The 22,904-nt window shown below is 47.8% G+C and overlaps 1 protein-coding gene across 2 annotated transcripts in view; it reads right to left on the reverse strand.

Moving 5' to 3' along the window:
* Nucleotides 1–17,229: 17,229 nt before the first annotated feature.
* Nucleotides 17,230–22,904, reverse strand: part of Gfra2 (GDNF family receptor alpha 2) — a 97,361-nt gene continuing 91,686 nt past the window's right edge. For both annotated transcript variants that reach the window (XM_059273356.1, XM_059273357.1), the window contains 2 exons: nt 18,461–18,514; nt 17,230–17,459 (listed from right to left, as the gene is read on the reverse strand). In XM_059273356.1, the coding sequence (XP_059129339.1) occupies nt 17,337–17,459; nt 18,461–18,514 (177 nt within the window). In that variant the 3' untranslated portion in view covers nt 17,230–17,336. The remainder of the gene's footprint in view (nt 17,460–18,460; nt 18,515–22,904) is intronic.

Genomic DNA, 22,904 nt, shown 5'->3' on the forward strand with positions numbered 1-22,904 from the left:
TGCCCACCTGCCTCCTGGACTCAGGACCATCTTCTAGACCTCCTTTGTCACAGAGTTCCAGGAGACTTAGACTTACTCCATCCATGCAGTGAAAGATGCCTTCCTTAACGAAGAAGGGTGAGTGGCCAGCTCTCAGCCGTGTGGAGTGAGTTACTGTCTGGATAATAAATTGGTGAGTGCTTCATAAAGAGACGCTGAATAAATAGGCTGCGCTTTAAAAGCCCTTGAGTACGGGTTTAATTTTATACAGAGACTCACATTTTGAATGCTGATAAACGCCATCGGTGCGTATATCCAGGGTACACTCGGACGGGAGGCCTGTGTGTAGACCTGATCAGGCTTCAGGGGTTGAGCTCAGTCTTTCCTCACTGTGTGCATCCTCTGCCCACTACTCCATCACAAATACTGTTTTTCCAAGCCTGCCTGTTGGAGTCTTTGGCTTTGAACCCAGCCATACAAACAAACCGAAGCCTTCAAAGTTGATCTCCAGTCTTCCCCTGGAGCCATCAGACCATGTCGACCAAGGGCAAAGGTGCCCTCACCAGAAAGTGGGGCCTTTCAGCTCCTGCAGGCTGGACCATTTGGGGTCAGGCACTGACCGTCTTAAAAGCAAACATCAGAGTGGTGTCACCTGCTCCATGTAACCCTTTGCCCCATTCCTGCAGGCCCAGGGTAGAGAGCACTGACCAGGCCCCGGGATACAGTTCTTGTCCCAGCTCCATCACTGACTGCATGAGAAAAAAAAAAAAAAAGACTCCCTGCTATTATTTAACCTCTCTGGCCCTCAAGTGTCTCCCATAAAATCCAACTGAAAAGTCCTGCCAGTCAGTCTCCCATCATCCCTGTAGGGATGAGATGAGATCAGAAACTGCACTTTGAAAGCAGAGCATCCACACCTGCCCACAGGTCCTCACTCTATCTATTCAGATCTGGCTTGAATGCTGCTATTACCTTTGTTGCTTCTCCATTGCATCTGAAGCCTCTACTGTGAGGATGGAGCCAGACTCCATGTGTCGGGTGAGGGTTCCTGCTGATAGACAAGGCTGGCAACACAAAGAAGGAGAAACATTCTTGCCCAAAGCCAGGGCCCTGAATTCAAGGCCAGCTGTGTCAGCTCAGCGCCTCCCTCACACGGGGAGTCAGCCTCAGACCCCTTCATGTCCGCAGTGTCTACCCAACTCTGTTCTCCACATCAGTGAGGACGACTACTTGCCAGCACCATTTTATTCTGTATTCTGAAAACCAGATGCCCAAGGTTGCACTGGAGGAGCAGCCTGGCTCCAAAGAGCTAACATTTACATCAGAGTGCCAGGACTGCCAGGGCATAGCACACCTCTCTGATGGAGACATTCTATTCCATCATAAAGAATTGCCGAGCACTTCCTAAGGGCCAAGCACTCTGTCTTCCTCTTGACTCACCTGTTTTTGTATCATCTTCCACTACTGGAAGAAAATATCATTACTGATACTTTATAAGCAGGGCCACTAAAGATCAGAGAGGTGAAGGACTTGGCCAGGTTCCCACGAACATTAATTAAGAAAACAGCACAAAGGTGTAAGTTCTGTTTGTTCCAAAGTTTGTCTTAAGCCCCATTGACCTGCCGGCTGAAAGTTGCCTGGAAGGTTTCGCACAAGAGATATGTAGTTACTTGTTTCTGTATACAGTCACAACCCTACTGTATTAGTTACATTTCTTAGAACTGTGCTCAGATACCCCACAAAAGCCAAATAAAGAGGGTGGTTTATTTCTGTTCCAGGAAGGCGCAGCCCATCACTGTGGGAAGGCATGTTGTCGGGGTGGGAGGCGGCTGGTCATAATGAATCTGCAATCAGTAAGCCTAGGTTCTGGCACTACATTGCCCTTTTGATTCATTCTGAGACCCCAGTCCACTGGTTGGTGCTATCCACACTCAAAGTGGGCCTTCCCTCCTCTGCCGAACCTGTTTGGAAATCCTCACAGACACGCCCACGGGCCTTCTTCCTCGGCAATTCTAAATCCTGTTGAGTTGACGAGATTAATCATCCCACCCACATCATTCCTAGAAGCTGTAGAATGGTGTTTATAACAAAAGGTAGGTACCTGTAGCTGTGTAGCCCAGGATGGCCTCTTGATCCTCCTGCCTCAGTCTCCTAAGTGCTAGAACCGCAGACATGCGCCATCACGCTGGACACTACACTGATGATAAAAGATCAAAACCCACAAAGCAGAAGGAAAGGAGACCTGCACAGAATAGCTGAAGTAAATGCTTTCTTTAGCCGCCTGTTCACTCAGCCATCTCTTGATTCAGCAAGCACTTCTTAAGCATGTCATAAATTTCAGATGCTTCCCATTCTATGATGGGTGCCGTAAGTTGGAAGACACAATCCCCAGCCTCAAGGAACTTGAAGTTGTGTGTGTGTGTGTGTGTATGTGTGTGAGAGAGAGAGAGAGAGAGACAGAGACAGAGACAGAGACAGAGAGACAGAGACAGACAGAGAGACAGAGACAGACAGAGAGGGTTCTCTCTCTTCGTGTTGGTGAACAGGAAATAAAACAGTCATCCTAGTTGTGTGCAGACAAGGGCACTGGAGTGGTCCTCTCTCAGTCCTGGGGAATCAAAGGAGCTAGCTAGAATGCAATGTGACTAGAGGTTGGGTGAGGCATTATATAGTTCTAGAACCAACGTCTAATTTGAGTTTCCCAGCATCAAATCACACAGGGGAAACCCAGTCTTCTCCAAGGTGGTCTGACATCAAATATGATGGCCTTTCCCATGCTCAGTCTGCCATCACATACAGCAGATTGGAGGAGACACTGCCTGGAATGGAAAGTGTCCTAGAGAATGGATTTTTATGTAGTGCAACCCTTCAGGAAATGGCCATGACTTACAGCATCTCCCAGCAGGACCAAGAGTAGGAGCTGGGATGATTGCAGGTACACACCGATGGAGGGAGTTCAGCTAATAAATCCCTGCTCGGTGTCCCAGGGGCCAGAACTGACTCAGCAACTGAGCAGAAGAACAGAGGAGTGGGCGGTGAAAGATTAAACGCCAAAGAGAATCAGAAGAGAAGCTATGTTTTAAGAGCCTGCTATGAAGCAGGCCCTGCAGCAGGTGCTTCACATATATTAGCTCATTCCCCATCCCAGCTCTTCAAAGTGCATGTCACAAGTAACAAATTGAGACTTTAAGGTCACTTCAACACTGAGTTGGTCTACGTGGTTAGCTGGCCACCCTCAGCTCTCATTCCCCAACCCAAGCATTCCAAGTTTCATGGAACTCTTTGTCCCAAACCACTTACTTGACAAATGAGGAAACTGAGGCAGTCAAAAGATAAGTGACCAGGATCTTTCTTTCTTGAGCCCCTGAAATATAACTTTCTCAGCAGGTCTTGCCCATCTTTAAGAAGTGGGGATTCCTGGGGCGTCTACAAATGCAGCTTCACCAGGGAACTTGTCAGGACTTATTGGTGAAATTATTAAGGCCACTTCACATAGTTAAAAGGAAGATTTATTTAGTTGGTAACTTACAAATGAAGGGATAAGTAGTTTGTGGGGTCTGGGGAAGGTGTATTGCAGTCCAGCAGTGTTCTCTGGAGCTCTGCTCGGTCAACCTCCACCATCCACGGTCCCAGAACAGAGAGAGCGCTGGCCCATCCAGATTTCGGGTCTCTCAGTGCCTCCCTTGGCCCCGCCTTGTAGGCATGACAGTTGCCGAAGCCTCAATGGGGGTTGGAACTTCCAGAACAAAGCTGGAATGGCTACCCACTACATCTCCCCCTTTTTGTCTAAATAAGAAGGTTCTAACCTAATACAAGATTATATACAAAGGAATGGTTATCAAATATTGTCCAGGAATAATGAGGGATAATGACCTAGATAAGATGGAACTACAACCAATGCAAACAATATCAAGCAAGAAACACATACTAAAGTCCAGAGAAGTATAGAGCATAGGTAAATGGCATGTTACAAAGATCATTCCAAAAGGTGTCCTATCCTAAAGAACGTGAATCTAATACTTAATATGTTCTATCTAAGATTTTATATATCTTAGTATATATATATATATATATATATATATATATATATATATATATATATATATACTAAGTTGTAACTATAACTGCTAGTCTTCAATCCCATCAAAGACCTGAGAAGGAATATAATGGTACCTGAGAAATGGTAGTGCTGTGGATATCGCTCTGTATAAATAAACACTGGTTGACCAGTGGTCAGGCAGGAAGTATAGGCGGGACTAACCGAGAGGAGAAAAGAGGAAACAGGAAGGCAGAGGAGAGACTGCCTGGAGCCGCCGCCAGGACAAGGAAGATGTAAAGTACCGGTAAGCAATGAGCCACGTGGCAAAGTAAAGATTAATAGAAATGGACTAAATATAAGAGTAATAGCTAGACAATGATAGGCCTGAGCTAATGGCCAAGCAGTTTAAATAATGTAAGAGTCTGTGTGTTTATTTTATAAGTGGGCTCCGGGACTGGCGGGACTTGGTGGCGGGAGCTGGAGAGAAATTCTCCAGCAACAAGGACTGGTACATGTTCCCAACTCAAAGACATGGCCACTTCCAAACAGCACTGAGGGCCATACCTAGAATGCCTCAAAGGAAAGACACATCATGGACCCCATCTGAAAGAATGTGGTGTCACCAATCCTATTCATGTTTATTGCAAGGTGTCTGCCATGTGTAGAGAGGAAAATGAAGCTACTGGGGGATGGGGAGATGGACAGGCCTCCTCTCAGTATCCTTCTGTCTTTCCAGCCACTCTCTCCTTGATTTCTTTTTGAGTTCATGTGCAAGTAGTTAAGGATAAGAGACTTAGCAAGATTCTCCACTAACTGCAGAAGGGGCCATCAAGGCAGGTGGCCCAAACTAGCAGGTTCTCTGCTGCACCTGAAACAGGAGGACAAGCACACAGACAGCAACATCGATCTGCAGGGTGGATCCTCCCAACCTCTACCAGGCCCTATCATGGTTGTCATGGTCACCTCAGACCACAAACAGCTGGATCATGGCATGGCCTGGTGGAGCAGGTCTGGGTTCTGGGATCCAGTCATTTTCCAGCCACCTTCCCTTTGACCTTTTAGCCAATCAACTTTCCCCCAAAGCAACCCAAGTTTTGGTTCAAAGAATTGCAAAGGAGTAAAGGACTCTATCCACTCTCTTATCTTTGCCAAGATACTTCTTCCTGTGTATAGTCACACTGGTACACACACAGCCCATCACTGCTCCCTCACTGCACACTTGGCACGCAGGACACCAAAAAGCCCTATGGTCCCCTCAACCCCATGGAGCTGCCTTCTATGCTGTAGGAGGCAGAGCCTTTAGATCCCTCTCCCCAGGTAGGGAACAACACAGTGTCACACACACACACACACACACACACACACACACACACACACACACACACACAAAACACATTCAAGAACATAACTGTAAATGCATACAGAAAACTACAAACCTGGAGCTTGCTGCCCCTGCTTCCCATCTTCCTCTTCATCTTCAAAACATGGAGAGTAGCCCCAAATTTCCTTCAGCTGATTTGTTTTATATCTTTACATCTGACTCTCAATGCTTGGCTCCAAAATGACACCCTGCATGTCCCATTATCAATTGTCAGAGGGGCATCATTATTATAAGGAGGCTGTTCACTCAAGGAGTCTATTTATGAAGTTTGGTTTGTTCGCCAGGCATGTTGAAATCTTTCATTTTGATCGGCCTCCTGAGATGGTGTCTATTTCCTTTCCATTTCAAGAGGCAGCTGTTGATCTCAGTTATAATGGCCAGGTGATTTCTACCAAGTGCTGCAGCCCTCTGCTGATGGCCTTTCTCGATCACACGCCCTGAACAAGTAAGACTTGGCGTTCCCCTTCTATTGTCATTAGTAAATAAAACCCAACTGTTTCCCTCTTCCCCAACTGGCAATGTAACCCTTCCAGGCCCAGGCACAGCACTAACCTCCCAGTACATTTACTAGGTAAATGGCTGCAATGTGAGACAAGTGCAACACCTGCATTTGGGGATTTGGAATGCTCTGGGAGACATGTTTTTGGCCTGGAACATGATGTTTCATTTTGTTTTGTTTTTTTAAGTAGAAAGGTGAGGCAAGGTCAGATGGATGGGACAGGGAAATAGGGTAGCTGAGAGCTTGATTGTAATGTAGGCTCTCAGCAGCAGAACTCAGCAGACCTTGCCTAAACAGGTATCCAAGGCTGAACCAGCGAACATCCTCCCTTCCTGGAGGGTCTGATCCAACCTCATTCCTATCCTGAGTCTAAACCAATGGGGCTTTGCTGGCTACACTTAAAAGTTCATCTTGTTCTACGAACAAGAAAAGTTTGCTAAGCACATTAATCATATTCTATGAGACTGCACGGTTTCATGCAGCTACCTACGAGATAAAGCCGTTTTTCAGGGAGGGAGAAAATGGAAATAGGCTCCAGAGTCCTAGTTTAGCCCTGGTGTTAGCCTGCGGTGAGATGGAGACTCTGGACTGGTTTCAATAGTTTAAAAAAAAGACTAGTTCAGAATCCCTGCTCCTCTCAACATGCTGCCTGAGCACTACACTGCAATTCCCTATCTGTCTATGCCTTCCTTCCTTCAGTCAAGCAACGAATGTTGGCTGAAACCTTTCTCTCTGCTAAGAACTCCCAGCCCAGGAGCTGAACTAAGCATAGATCTTGGAAGAAAATAATAAGAATGCCCTCTTGGAACTTACATTTTAGTGGGAGAAGGTAAGACATACATACACACACACACACACACACACACACGCACGCACGCACGCACGCACGCAAGCACGCACGCACACAGAGCACAGTCTTGCACAATACGGTGATGTTAGTCAATGATGGACTACATATGTGATAATGGAGGTACCAGGAGTCTCCAGTGAGCTGAGATACTCCTGCCTCCTAGTAACAAGAGCTGTCATGATGCCAGAGGGCAATGCATTGCTCCCATTTGTGGTTGAGGTGTAAACAAACCTATTGTACCATTAGTCACATACAAATGCAAAACATACAGTTATGCACAGTGTATAATATTTGATAAATGAGATTAAACAACTGTAACTGGCTTATATGTTTGCTGTGTTTTTATCATTATTTTAGAGTATATCCTTCTGATAAAAAAAAAAAGTTGACTGTAAATCAGCATGCCCTGTTGCTTCAGCAACAGCTTCCCACAGCTCCCAATTAACTGTACCTCTTGATTGTATCAGAGGTCATGGCCACCGGTGACTGAGAGTGTGTAGGGGTTAGTACCAGCATTCTGTGACATTCACACAAGGAAATTGCCTCTCACCACATTTCTCAGAGCACAACCCTGTCATAAAGCAGCGCGTGTGCCTGCGTATAAACAAAAACACATATGCATACATGGTCTGTGTATAAACACACATGCACACATACATACATGGTCTGTCAAAGAGCAAGAGTACCCTAGAAAAGCATTAGGAATAGGAAATCCTGAGACAGAGAAAAAGAGAAGTGTCCTAGACACAGAAGGCCTCTTAGCTGACACGGAGTGGGATCTGCAGGAAGTGATGGGGGTCACCATCATGACTAGATGAGTCCACTAGATGGATGGCATGGCCACACAAAGGTCAGGAGATGAGTGTTCCCAGCATGTTCACAAACAAGTACAGAAGCCACCGTGGTTGGAGCAGACTGCACAGGGAAGACAGCTAGAGAAGAGGTCAGCAAGGTTGCCAGAGCCAAGGAGGCTTCGCAGGATGTTGTGAGGGTTGGGTCTCGCTCAGAGATCACTTGTATTCATTCATGTGGGCCTCCCTAGAACTTCCCAGTTTATTCAAGTTAAATCTCTGATGTTTGGCCCCAGATTTTTACACAGGTACACACGCTGCAGAGTGAAACATGAAGAGGCTGGAGACTGGATATATCCACGTAGCAATCCCTGGGAAAGCATGGGTGAAGCAAGTGACCTTCCATGTTGACGTGTGCCTGGTGGGACTCTGCTTTTGACTCCTTTCCCCTCCAAGGGCAGGATTGAACAATGAGCAGAAAGCAAGATGGGATGTTGATTGGGCAGTAAAATGCAGCTGGTTCTAGGTAGATGCACCCCCGCCAGCCAAGAGGAAAAAGACGTCTGATCTGAAGCAGAAACTTAAAAGACAAAAAAAAGGGCCTAAGAATGCTGATGGCAACACCTTCAGCAGAAAGTGGAAAGCTATAGACAACCAGGCAGACAAAGGTCTACAGGAGCAAGACAGAAAGGGAATTCCAGGAAGAGAACCATTGCATTCTGAGTCTGTGATGAACTGATTTTGTAATGAGTCCCAGCAAAGAAGGGAGACTTGATCATACAGCATGCTCACAATCCTGCACCTCTGGGCTAAGCCTTACAAGGAATGCCTAAGCATTTGGTATCCTGGCCTGCCAACAGCAGATACAGAAAGACAGAGGCAAGGGGAAGGCTGCCTGGGGTAGCAGCTACCAAGGTATACAAGTCAAACATCTTGCAAATGACAAGCAGATCCCGAGGGATCCCTCTGGGAGATAGTCTTGTTCAGGGAGTCCCTGGGACCAAGTCACCTCGATGCCAAAAATCAATCAATTGATCATACTGGTTGCAGAGAAGGTGATGGTCCTATGATTCATGCCACTGTCAAATTCTGTTTTGAAGTTAGAGATACTGGAGTCCACACAGAAAGGCCCAGGGCCTGAGTCTTAGGCACTTTCTAAGAGGTATCTGGAAGTTGCTAGGCCTGCTCTCTGGGTAGAGCTCTCTGGGTAGAGCTCACTGCAAGGTGCATCTTCAGTGAGGCAGAGCTTGAGGAATATGAAGTTACTATCCTGCCAGCTAGGACCCAAAGAAGCACAAGTCTCACAAGGATCGTTCATATCCAACTTTCCATTCACAGCAGGACCTCCGAATAAGGCTAGCTATATGTACCAACCAACACTCCTCAGATTGTCCCAGGCTCTTTTTGTCCCTGCCCCAGATCTACCCAGTAAGACACAGAAAGGCAAGTTTGAGGAGCTAAATAGGGTGGCATCAGTGTTATAAACCAGCAGTGCCCCTGGACCACTTCAAACTGCCAACGAGGGCAAACCTCCATTGGAAAGAGAGAGTCGGTTCAGCATCCCCCAAACGCCGTGAACACATGTCCCACCAATGTTGTGCACTGATCCTTTGCTGTGGTGGCTTCACCGTCAGCCAGCTTTCTAAGAAAATGAGAATTAGGAGTAATTCCAGGTCACTGGGGTCCCTCGGAAAGCCTTTTCATCTTCCTTGGTGAATGAACGTAACGGATGGACAGAGCCAGCAGGTGTCCTCCTGTGAGATCTGCTCAGTCAACCAGCCTGGATGCGGGTTTTCAGATGCAACAGGGTAGAAGCAGGTGCTCTGGCTTTAATGGTCAACCTCCTGTGGCTGGTGAGCAAGGAGAGGGAGAGCAGAGGACAAAGCAAAGGGGTGCTTTTCCTGGAAGCCTCCCTGGGGCTGCAGGTGTTCCAACACCCTGAGTCACACTTGAAGGTTCACCTCAGGGGTTGTGCAAACTCCTGCCTACAGAGATGTGTCAGGGGAATGGGCTGCTCTCTGTCTGAGTGAGCCACAGGTGAGAGACTTTGTGACCTCTGACTGTTAGGTAGTTTTCAGGCCAAGGTGGAGACTCATATGTGCATTCCCCTGGGGAAAGAAGCCTCAGAAGGCTCAGGGGATCTCAGTTCCAGGAACCCCCAGGGTTGGCTTCCTTGGGCAAGCCATCTCGAAGGAGGAAGACGAGGCCAGGCAGTGACGTGTGCAATTGTCACCTGTACCTACAGTGAACACTGTGGCAGCTGTCTAGAGCTCACGACTCGTGGAGTAAAAATTGAAACAGCCAAGCAGAGTGTCAGTATTTACTGAAGGAAAGGTGGATTTTGTCTCCTTGCAAGCTGTTTTGCAATAGACCAGCAAGTTCAGAAGCAACTGGAGACATAGATTCAGAGCCCCATTGTGGAGGAAACCTGGCAAGCACGCAAGCCCTCTGCTCTCTCCCTTTGCAAGCCAGGAAGGTGGGGTCCAGGAGGTGTAAGTGACTTACTGAGAGCCCTGCAGACACACGCAGCCATCTCTAAGCATGCAACTCTTCTCCCTTCCAATCCCTAACTGGCAGCTGCTCTTGCTGTAGGCAGTAGGTCCTGTGCCAGCACATACAGAAGCCTCTGTACAAACGAGAAAATGATGGTCTTCCTGTCGTGAGGCCCAGAGCAGGTGCACAGATGGATGAGTTGAGTGTGGCTGGACTTTAGCCCCATTCACCCAGCTGGACCAATGTTCCAGCGCAAGGACACAACCTCACAGTGCTGTGTGCAGCCAGCCCCCATGCCCCTGTTTTGTTTTGTTTCTTCCACTTGCACCCCTGGTCCCACTACAGGACCATTCCTCCCCCACTTTCTCCATTGCCAGCGTGCCAGTGGATTCACATCCCTTTCCATGCTAACTGACCCCTCCCTCTCCTCCTCCATCTCCCCAGGCTAGTTGTCAACCATTGCCTCCCACCAGGCACTCTGTGCTCCAGCTGCTTTGGATTGACAGCTTGCACTCTGAAAATGTCTTGAGATGATAGGATTGGCAAACTACAGCCCATGGACCAAAGGGAGCCTGTGTCTGTTTTTGTAAATAAAGTTTTATTGGCACATAGCCTAGTCTGGTCTTTGACACAGTGCCTGTGACAGCTGTTGGGTTATAGCAACAGAGCTAACAAGATAGCAAGGCCCACAGAGAAAAACAAAATCGCTAGCCAAGCTTGGTGGCACAGTCCAGTAATCCCAGCTCCTTGGGAAGCTGAGGTGGAGAGAAGGTTCAAAATGGCCAACCTAGGCAATTCAGTGAGTCCCTAACCTGGTTCAAAATAATTTTAATTAATATAACTCAGAGATGTAGTACCTGCCTAGCATGCATTAGTCCCTAGGCTCAATCCACAGTACAAAAAAAAAAATAAAATTTAAAAACTAACTTATTTATCACAATCTAATGAAACTGTTAAGGAACCCACAAGTTCACCGGCTTAGCTAATGTCACTAGCCAACGGACGGCAAGATTCGACTCAAGTTCGAATCTAGAACATCCTAGATTCCTAAAGGACAATATATTCTTTGATATTTTGATGTCTTTAGACCTTACCTTCTTGCCAGACTTGAGAAAAAGCACACAGACAAGGCCTCAGAAGCTGGATTTGGAAGCCCGAAGCTACCTTCCTGCAGGGAACTCCTGGGAGCCCATGGTCTTGTAAAGACATCTCCATTCTTGCCTTGGGCTCGGTGAGGAACCACATGTCAGCCACTCTCCCATAGGTGCTGACCTTCCCGGCAGCTCAGCTCTATGTCTAATCGATGCCTCCTGTCCTCAGTTCTGAGCTACTGCACTTTCCCGGCTGCGTGTCCTCTACCTTCACGCTTGGAGGAGGGATAGCCAATCAAAGGACTCCAGAGAGCATGACATTTGGATGCTCTGCAGCCACCATCCCTGGTGACTCTCAGATCAAATCAACTGTAATTTACAAATAATGCAAGCATGTCTGCTCTCTGCTGTCCCTACTCACCCTGCCTTCCCAACTACACTTGGCAGGGCTTCCAACAGCAGCGCCCTGGAGTGTAGTGACAATCATACCCTGTCTCTTCTTCTTAGGCTATAGAAGGAAGAGAGGGAAAGTTCCAAAGGTGACCCCAAACAAACAAGCCTGGGCATCAAGGCAGGTGCTGAGGGAATCAAGGAGGCCCAGGATATTGACCCCTGGGTAACACAGTGCGTGTCTTAGTGGCCACTATATGGCAGGCACACAGAATAGCCCACGTAATCCTGACCATCCCTAGAAAGACAGCTTGATACCATCAATTCCTATATGAGACAGTTCAAGGGTACTGGACATGATATCTTAGTTGGTCAGCGACAGATTTAGAACTCAAATCACATCACTTTGAGTCCCAAAATCACATCACTTTCAGTCTCTCTCCTCTTAACCATTGGGCCCCCAAGACAAGAACAGTCTAAGGTCAAGAAAGCAGGGTCCCAGATGGTCAGTTTCTTTCCTAAAGGGTCCATCTTCCCAACTAAGCCATTAATCTACCCCAGGAAATTTGAGATGGTGATGCTACTGTGGATTACCCAGCTCCATCCTCCCCTGCCCACCAGGAAGGCCTCAAGCCACAGCTCTTTGTCATTGAGTGGCAGCCCCCTTTCCCTTCTCTTTTCTTTTAAGTATACACCATGCCTGATTTTATGAAACTGTCTGGAGAACTCCCTCCTCACTGCCCTGCAGGTTCCTCAAGGTACGCTCAGCTCTCTGTCTGCCGGTGGTCTGGTACCCTTACCCATACAAATGATGAGGATGTTGAAAACAGAGAGAAGGGTGCACCAACAAGCCCAGGGAAGTGACTGTCCCTACCTGAGCAGCTATGAGCCAACACAGACAGGTCATCTACGCAGCAGTTCAATTCAAACTGGCTGCCTGGTGCGACAGTTGGAACACACCTCTGGTACTAGCCCCTGAATTTGAGTTTGAATCCTACCACTCACCTTCTTCAAAATCTGCGACAAGATAGAAACATCTTTATTTCAGTGCATACAATAGAAACATGGCATGAACCTGCCTGAGTCTCAACGGATAGAGGGATGGTTTTACACAATTTCAAAATAGCATCTTGCACAGGGACACATGAGCATTCGTAAAATCTCTCAGATGTGCATATTTCAAAATATCCTCACTGTTCTGGGTTTTGTTTTCAATAATCCTATTATGATCCTTTCAAAATGCAGGATTGTCTTTTTCTGCCATGGGAGGTACAGGATAAAACCTCTGCTTTGCATTAAAAACGGGATGTGGTAAATGACATTTTCAGGAGTTGATTCTCTGTGTAGTTTGTTATGTACTTGTGTGTATGTGTATGCATGTATGTGGTATATGTGTGTTCACATGTGCATATGGGTACATGTACATGTAAATACATGTGTGTGGAGGCCATAGGTCAATGTGATGTCTTCCTTGATCACTTTCCACCTTATCTTTTGAGACAGTTTCTCACTAAACCTGGTGCTCACTGATTGGCCAAACCGGCTGGCCAGCAAGATTCAGGGATCCAACTATCTTCCCAACCTCAACAATGTTATAAATTTACACCACAACACACAATCAATGTGGGTGCTGGGGATCTGAACTCAGGTCCTTACACATGCATGGCAGTCATTACAGCAATGATCCACCTCCCCAGCCCCTTGCCAATGTCTTTGACAAGACCTCCAAGCCCTTTCTGTTACTTACCGGTTTTAATATAGGAGACACTCCAAGTAGCATGGCTGGGTTTTCAGAAAACATCAGCACTGAAAAATTTCAAGCCATCTCTCAGCAAACTGGGCATGCAGTCCTTGTCCAGAACACTGGAAGCGTGCCTCAAGGGGTGGTAGTCACACTAGTCAGGAAAACAAAGCTGACTGCTTAGCACCAGCCTTAGAGTTGGCTTCTGTCCATCTCTGCCCGTCTCTGAGCCTTTACCCTCTCTCTCAGAGCTCATTTAAAGTTAAGAAGGACGACTCGAGTGCTTGTCTAATGTAACTTCGTAGGTGAGGCTACCAAGGTTGAACAAGATGACAAGATTTCCCATAAGTGACCAAAAGGCAGCTTCTCACTGCTTAGACCTACCACAAAGAATATCACCTGTCTTATTTGTCACTGTGGGTTTCAAATGGCTTTGACATTGCCTTTAAAATTTAATCATTTTTAGAAGATGAACATCAACCCCCATGGAGACCCATAAGAGTGGAAAACAGGCCATGAATACATTCACTTGTATTAACATGGAGTATGTGGTTTTATCCCCTGGCATCCTAACCCACTTGGTAGGGGCTGCTTAACTCCACTCCACAAATTAGAAAATTCGGGTCCAAGAATTTCTCCAGCTGGGAGGCAAGCCTGAAACTTTGTTCTTCCAGGAGCAAAGGAAAGTCTGTCTCATTTGGGCATTTGGCGGTCCATAGCTACAAACCAAAGTATACACGCATGCATACACACATGCACACACACACAATGGAGCAGCTTTGGAGCAAAGCCAAGCTATAGCAAGTGGTGTGTCAAACCACGAGCATCAGCGGGCATCTCGGTGACCAGGCTCTCCTTAGTGAGGGCCTAGGGATGACACAAGGGTGTTATCCAGGCTTACTAGTGTCAGAAGGGTCTTTTGGACACATCTGGGCCTGAGGATAATGTGCAAAGCTTGTTTTCTGGAAACAACAGTAAAATCAGGCTCAAGCCCATCCCTGGGAAATCTGCTTCTATTTTTCCTTCAAATGCAGGGTTTGAGGACTCAGGAACTAAGACAATGCCCCTGTGACTATTCTCAACATAAGGGAGAGCCCCAGCTGTGAAGATTACCACAAGGTCAGAGTGAGACAAGTAGCACCACTCCCATGATGTCCAGAACATTGGACCTCCTCAGACCCCCACTTCAGGCTTCCTTAGACCTTCATCCTGGCCTGGTCTACCTGCTGTAAGAAAGGAGACCCAGAGGCAAGAGCCAGCAGGAAGCTGATCTCCAGGCTCTTGTCTGAACATAACCACCCATGACAGATGTTCCTCCAGCAAGTGAAGAGCATTGAGACGTGGCTTCAGACTTGCCAAAGTCTTGGAATAGGGAACATGAGCTATGGTAACCTGGCAGACAGACATGTTCCCTGGATGAGGAATGTTCAAGAGCCGGTGGCTAAGGAAGCTAATGTCATAATGTCTGATGACTGAGGTAAGCACACAGGCACCTCGATCACCAAATAACCTCAAGGCAACTTAAAATTGCTCTCTGTGGGTCCCTTCAGCCTGCTCCTGGTCCTATGGTCAGTTCGCCTATGTCTGTCCCCAGCCGAAATCTCAATTTCTAGGCCCCAGTGTTCCTTAGGTGTTCTCTACTTTCTGCTCCAGTCTTCTTTGGATCCCCTTCCAATTCTGTGAGCTCCCAAGAAACCCCGTCCAAACCTATGTAGTCTTTGCCAGTCACAAGAACCATGTATTCTCAAGTGGCCAGCACAGTAAGGCAGGGGTGGCTAGGAAGAGGGCGGGTTGGCTCATTGTCCTTCCTCCAGGCGGACAGCTGGAGCATAACATGCCAATGTCACCATTGTGAACAGATGTTACTAACATGTGTACAATCAGTAAGAGCCATTTGAGCAGAACCAGGACTGAGAAACTAAAAAATGACATTACCCAATAGGGTGATGAGGCAGGATCACAGGCAACCCTAAAGATGTAGGCCAGACTTTGCTTCTCCATTCTACCCACCTCATGCATATACATGTGTATGTCTGTGTATATATATGATGTATATGTGTATATATATGATGTATGTGTGTATATATATGATGTATATGTGTATATTATATATATGATATATATGTATATGCAGTCCCAGTATCCAACTAGGGTCTGTGTGGCAAATGGAAGAGATGGAAGAACAGGATGGAGAGAAGGAAAAAAATGCTTGATCTTTTGCACACACCCCCAACACTAAGAATTATCTTATTTCTATGGTGAGACTCAAAGATTAAAGTTCCAATCACACACTTCAGGTAGACCAGAAGTTCTAAGGAGACCCCACCCCATGATCTATAAGGTGGACAGGGCCACCCAGGCTGCTTAAAAACAAAAGCATAAGCAGGATTGGTGACAGGGTGTCTCTCTCAATTCTCCCAGCCCACTTCTGTCTCAGCTCTCTTCTAGTCTTAGAGCAGCTGACATCAGTGCTAGCTAGGAAGGTGAGGCAAAAGGGACAAGACACCACAGGCTCAACACAGTCACAGACCTCAGACCCACCAAGTCAAAAAAAAAAAAAAAAAAAATATATATATATATATATATATATATATATATATATATATATATATATCCTATGTGAGTTCCATCTGTCACCCACACCAGAACATGTGGACCAGACACACTGATGCATGCACACATGCCAGTCCACATATACAAATATATACAAACATCTGCCAGCTGAGCAAGACCCTCAGGTAAGCATTCAGTAGGTGGTACTTGGCCAAGAACAAAGCATAGGCGAAGTCACTCAGGAGTGAGGCAGAAGGCAACTCGCTTCCTAGTACATTTATTGGAGCTTGGTTAAGAGTGAATGCAATCGGGAGTCCCCGGCCACAGCCCCATCAGCCCAACTGGACCAGAGCTCAGGGGACCTGGTACCTTTCTTCCCATCATAGACAACATTATTAAAAAAAATAAACTTTACAATAATACATTTTCGCTCATCTGTAGGGTATTATTTCCATAGTTTTGTTTCTTTAAAAAAAATGAAAGAAAGAAGAAATCACAGGATATATGTATATGGATATACACATATGTGGAGAAAGGAGGCCCAGTATGTACAGACAGTGGATGAACGTCTCAGAAATGAGGAAAGAGAAAATGGGAAAAAGGAGAAGAGAGAAGGGGCAAGCTTGGGAGCCCACTAGAGTGTTATGGACACATGTCCAGCTAGGGTCTCCCCAGCCCCACTCAACAACCCTTCTCCCTGAGGGAGACCCGCCAAATAGACCCACAAAAAAAAAATCCAAAAAAAAGCCAACAGAGGATCATTTCTCTTTGACTTCAAGATTCCTGGCATGAAGGAGGAAGGCGTATCTTGGAGCTGGTGCCAAGCAAGGCTTGCTCCTTCCCTGGAGGAGCTTCCTCCTGTAACAGCTCCTAACCCCATCTATGCTACAGGCACCGCGGCCCGGAGCAGCTGTGGGAGTTCCCACTCCAGACTCAGACCCACTCAGTCACAGAAGACCCGGGCGTGGCAGCAAACCGTCTCCATCTTTGAAGCCAAGAGGAAGAGGCGACAAGGTCCTTATGGCCAGCCCTGCTTCCTTGCTGACCAATACTCTCTGCTAGTCCCTGGGCAGGAAGGTCCACAGAGTAGGGCAGCTCAAGAAACAGCTGCAATTGTTTTTTCTCCAGTCCACACCAGGCACAGCAAAGTCCCTTCCACAGCAGGCTGTCGTATGGTCCCGAGAGAAAACACCAGTAAAGAGAAAGGAGTCGTTCCAGAGCCTTGAGCCCTCCTTGGTGCTGCTGGGTGTCCCTTGCAGGGGACCTCTGGGCAGGCTTCAGGCTGCCCACCTGCTTGTCTGTTTGGTTTAGAAAAATTCTCCAGAGAAGAAACTTGGGAGGAGAGAGGTTCAGAGACAATGTAGGAAAAAAAAAAAACTGTTTTGTTTCTTTTTTTTTTTTTTTTTTGCAAAGGAAGTGTGAGTGTGTGTGTGTGTGTGTGTGTGTGTGTGTGTGTGTGTGTTTCCATTTTGTCAGGCGGGAATCACATCTGGGTTGCTTGAAGAACTTTTGTGCTGGGTTCCAAAGGCCTACAAGGCCAAGGTCAGCAACAGGAGTGGGAGTGCCGTCAAGGCAGCCGACAGTCTGGCCCTGCTGGAGCCCGAGTTCAGTCTGATCACCTTTTTACTCCCTGGACTGATGTTTGTCGTGAGCTGATCCATGGCAGAGGAGGAGACACATACGAAGAAAACAACAGAAACCCATCAGGAGGGCTGTGGTCAGTCAAAGAAACGGACACAGAAAACTGTCCCCTCTGGCCTTGCCTCTCTCGCCATACAGAGCCCCTCTTTTGCCTCCCTTACACTCTGAGGGCAGAGCTGTGCCTCCAGGGAACTGGGCAAGACAGGACAAATGGTGGACTCTGTCTCTTCTAAGCCTCAAGGCCATGGGCAGCAGTCCCCATGTTGGGAATGGGGGTATGTACCCCAGGAAGGCATCAGAACACAGGCACCCCGGCACAAGCTTGTAATCCCAGCATTCAGGAGGTGGAAGTAGGAAAACTGTAAGTTCAAGGGTAGCCTTGGGTACAAAGTGAGTTCAAAGCCAGCGAGGACCATAAGGTAAGATCCTATTTCAAAAACAGTAAACAAACAGAAAAGATTCTAAAGAAATGGGGCTTTGGGGTCCATAAGGGCCTGATTATTGATAGGGAAGGAAGAAGGCCACCTTCTCCCTGCTCCTGATTGATGGGACACTCTTCCTCCCCAAATCCCCACCCCTGGGCATCTGACAGAGCTTCTCCCTTACACTTCTGCAGACTCTTGAACCACCCTTTTCCTCTCAAAGTTATCATCCTGGGTCTATGAGTCACTCTTATAGCCTGGGCAAGGGGGCTCCTTCGAGAGTCTGGGTCCTTCTCTACTTCCATGCCCTGTAACCACCACAGAACTAGAGCCAAGCAAGTGTTCAAGCCATCTGTCTTAGAGGGGATTGTGGGAAGGCCTCTGCTCGGAGCAGGTATTTGTCATCCGCAAGGAGACACCCACAGGCTCTGGCTGTGGCCTTTACCACCCCAACAGAATTAAGTTTTCATTCAGGTCCAAGTGGGGTTGGAAGTTCAGCTGACCCAGGGGCTCTGAGTTCAACTCTCGCCTAAAGAACGGCTCCTCTGGGCCAGCCTCAAATACCCATCCCCCATTATGCCCCCACTCACCTCTGTGAAGCACATGCTCAACTCTTTGGAGTTGTTGGCCTTCAGCCCTTGCTCCTAGGAAAAGAAAGCATGACAGGTTAGCAGGCTATTTGGGTCCAGGCTTTATCCAATGTTGTCATTTACTGCTGGCACCATTAAGCAGAGGGTACACAAGAGACTTCACTGGCTGGGACCCATGCAACACGAAGCATCCTGCTACCTCTGAAACACTCTGAATTTTTTTTATCCTGGCTCGTGTGGACTCCTGGAGAAAACTCTGGTCTCCCGTTTTCTGCATTCTGTGGTCCCCGGCCACCCACATCTCTGAATACTACTCACAACTCCCCAGTGACGGAGAACATGCCTGTTCCTTGCACTGAGCCGTGTTTGGCTCCTAAGAGCAACTCAGCTAATGTTTTACTAAGTGCACGCAAGCGCAAATGAATAAATGCCACAGAGAAAAATGGCTGCTGGGTGCCAGCTCATCATTTGCCATTGCTGCTGGAGAGCTGTGGAGAAAAAGATTATGAGCCCTCATCTGAGTTCAGGAGAGATGAGAGCTGTGATTTATTAGTGATGCCTGTCACTAATGTTAGGGATCTAGCAACTGTGCTTGGTCATTTCCGCGCCAAACAGATGTGTGCACCTGGGCCCTCCGCAGATGAGGTGAGGGATGAGCAAGAAAAGCGGGTTTGGTGATGCTCCAGAATTCTCTACCTTGACTTAACTACTTGGCAGCAGGACCAAAGAATTTGCACAATCCACAGTTCTCTGTTACTAACACTGTGATGAAGACCCATGAAAACAAACTGGGGATATGGTGCATCTCTCCTGGCCTCAAATAGCTCGGTTCTCACAGCAATTGGGGGGACACTCTGGCCACTAGAAGCACCTAGGAAGCCCAAGAAATTATGTGGAAGTCACTGTCCTTGACCAGAATTATCAATAATCCCTTGGACACCACAGGCATCTCATCATCCTGGGCATCTGGTCAATTGAGTAAGGCCCCAGCTGTCACACTGAGATCCAGGCCAAGAAAGGGTGATGATAACCCATACTGGAGACACAAAAGTAACCAGACCCAGGAGGAACCTGCTCAAGTCCACAATACCAGTGTCCCCAGGTGACAAAATCTGGCCCAGCCAAGCCACCAACTGCTATTCTTTTCAGAGGGTCATAGGCTCTACGTCCTTGTATCCCCAAAGATGGGCTTTTCCTCCTCAAGGCATAGTGCCACTTGCTCTGGGCAAGGCACTTCAGGGAGAACATGTCATCTCATCTCAGAGGATGTACTGTCTTCACAGTCTCCCACCTGGCACCCTCCTCAACTCTAATCCTCACCATCCCCGTCACATCTGTCCTTCCTGTGTACAGCCAAGAATCTATCTGCACCCAGTACCACTTTCTATTCTAATTATAGGGTGTGGCAAGGCTGGCCTGCCCTCAGCGGTTCCATGGCTTAATCCCGTGTCCTCTCCCCCCGCCCCCGCACCTCCATTTCAATCCTTCTAGATATGAAGCCCATGTAAATCACAGAGTAGGACAGCCCCATAGGATTTAAGGTCCTTGTCTTATTCCAATCAAAGGTACCCTGTCTTTGTTTTATTAATGTACTTTAGAGTTACACATAAAATTGTTTTAAAATAGCCTATTGCCTTAAGAAAATTAAGATCTGATAGAACAACTCAACTAAACAATTACCCAAGGTGGGGAAGCCACAACACTCTGTGACTGGACAAATGCTCAGGCAGCCCATATGGGCTCCTAGACTTGAACAGTGATGGCCACACAGGATTCTACACCAGGATCAAGCCACAAAGAAAAGCCAAAAATGTTCCCAGGCCTCAAGCCAGAAACTCATTCTCCAGCTCAACCAGGAGTGTAGAGATAGGGTCCGAACACACATGTTCTCTGGGGTCCCTGACCTAGGCCTATGTTCCTCCCCAGAGTGACCAGAGCCCAGCAAGTTCTCCCAACCAGGAAGAAGAATCCTTCAGAACCTAAGGAGAGTAGACTCCAGGGCCTGGAGAGGCCACCCCCATTTAATGAGGGTTACCTGTCAGATCTGCCCATGCTGCCCATGAGCTACAAGATCTAGTTCTAGAACTCTCTACCTGCTTAGTCCCTTTGATTGTCTACACTTCGGGACCTAAATCCTTGCTCCAAGGTGGTCTGGAACAGAATAAGAAGCAGGGGCCCAAGAAGACAGAATTCTGGGCTCAAGACTTGCTCCTGCTGATTACCCAAGACAAACGTACTGACCCTCGGTTTCCTCCACTATAAAATAACCTAGACATCACTAAGTGGCATCGGTGCCAGACACCATGCCCCCACAGATCTCAAAATGACCTGTTCATCACACAAAGCATGAAGCAGCACCACGTAGTTTTGTATCCAGAACCCAAGAGCCAAGCATCCAAGTGACAGGGAAGGAGCCTTTAAGGTCAGAAGGTACAACCCAAGTCAGCCTGCAGTCTGGGACCAGTGAGGGATGAGGAACTCGGGGCAGCATCCTGCTCTCTCCAAGAACTCCTCTACCCTGTCTGCACAACGGCAACTCTGGAGGCGAAAGGCCGGAGAAACAACCCTTGGCCCTCCTGCTTCCAGGAAACAGAAGCTAGCAAATGGCTGCAGTAACCTCCAACAGCTAACCCAAGACCCCGCCGCCCTGCTCTAGTCACACGAAGCAGCAGGGGTGGGGAGTCCCAGGCTGGCTTTCCCCGAAAGCGGCACGTGGGTGGGGAGGAGCAGAGAGATGGAAGTTGTATACTACCTAATGCTGGAACACAGAGGCTCAGATCCCCTGCCTCCCTCCCTCGCTGCTGGGGCTGCTCCCTTTCCCGCCTAAGTGTCTCAGCCCGGGGAGATGAGATGATTCAGCAGGTAGGGGTGCTTGCCACCACGTCTAGTAACCTGAGTTTGGTCCCCAAAACCCCGCGGTAGAAAGAGAAAGCTGACTCTTACAAGTGGTCCTCTGACATCTACATTTGTGACGTGGCACAGATACACACACACACACAGGAATAAAAGCAAATATATATATATATATATCTCCTGCCTCAAAGGGCTCATACAGAATCTGAAAAATAAACCTATATACAAGAGTCTCTAGGCAGCCGTAATCCCAGGAGGGAGGTCCATCTTCCTCCAATCCTTCACACACACACACACACACACACACACACACACACACACACACACACACCATTGCTCTGTCCTCGACTGCTCTGAGTCCTGTGCCTGCCCTGCTCAGAACCTCTCATAAGGCAGGCAGGATCAGGGCCCGTGGATGTTGGTACAGCACTTCCAACAGCTACCCTTATCACATGGAGGTGGGGCAGAGGGTCTTTGTGAGATGAACTAACTCTTGGCTAACAGGCCACTAGAAGCATGGCGGGGGAGGGGGTGCGGGGGAAGCAGATGACACAGGGAAGGGGTGACACCTGCAAGTTTCATCCTTCTAGAACTTTCTCCCAGGGAGGTCCTTTTTGCCCAGGAAGTTAAAAAGAAGTCCCCATGCTTTCTCTCAAAGCCGAGCCTATAAGTCCCAAGAGTCTCTCTCAGACACTAGTGACTAAGGCCCAGTGCCAGTCTGCTGGGCAGGCAGAGCCAGCCAGCTCTCTTTGGTACCCTTTTCCTGTTCTGGAACGCATCGCCAACCTTAATCCCTTGGCCTTCTCTCTCACCTGTACCCTTTGACCAGGCCAAAGACCATCTCTCTCCTGTATTCCCCACCCACAATGACCCTCATTTTTTCTTCTGCTTCCTTCCCTGACCCCTCCATCTAATCTCTCTTTTCAAGCTTGTGACTATGGGTATCCCAAGAATCTTCCAACAGGCTTCCCTGACTCTGTATCTCTGCCTTGCCAAACAATTCCTACCTGCTGTCGGATTAACTACTACACTCTTGGCTCTGAGCAGACCCCACATTCCCCCCTAGCCGAAGTTTGTCAAGGGCTCACTGCTCACCACTTTCTGCCTGTTACACATACACAGGACCCAAGCCTCCCCACACAGCACTCACTGTCCTGCCAAACCAATGCCTGTTTTCTTCCAATCAAAGCCATGGGTCTGTAACTGTGCTCAATAAAGTGCCAGGGGCGACCATTTTAGGCTTTGCAGCTAGAATGACTGTCCTAACTGCCCACAATGCTGCCTATGACACAGAGACAATATGCAAACACCGTATCATCAGCTCAACCCTTCCCTCTGCCTGCCACACCCTTGTTTACTCCGAATCATGTACTCAATGCTCCTCCAATTTCTCCAGGCCAGGCGGCAGCTTTTCCCTTGCTGGCTAGCCCTCAGCTTCCACTACCACATAAGGCAAGTCCTCCCACCCTAAACCCCAGTAGACCACCTGGGCTTCCTGTCTATCCCACTGCTATGAGGAACAGGGTACAGGCTGAATAAGGTTCTCAGTCTCAGTGGCCAGGATAAAGTGATATACAGTTAGAATTTCTAT

This window comes from Peromyscus eremicus, chromosome 9, assembly GCF_949786415.1.
Source record: "Peromyscus eremicus chromosome 9, PerEre_H2_v1, whole genome shotgun sequence".
In the NCBI taxonomy this organism is placed as follows: domain Eukaryota; kingdom Metazoa; phylum Chordata; class Mammalia; order Rodentia; family Cricetidae; genus Peromyscus; species Peromyscus eremicus.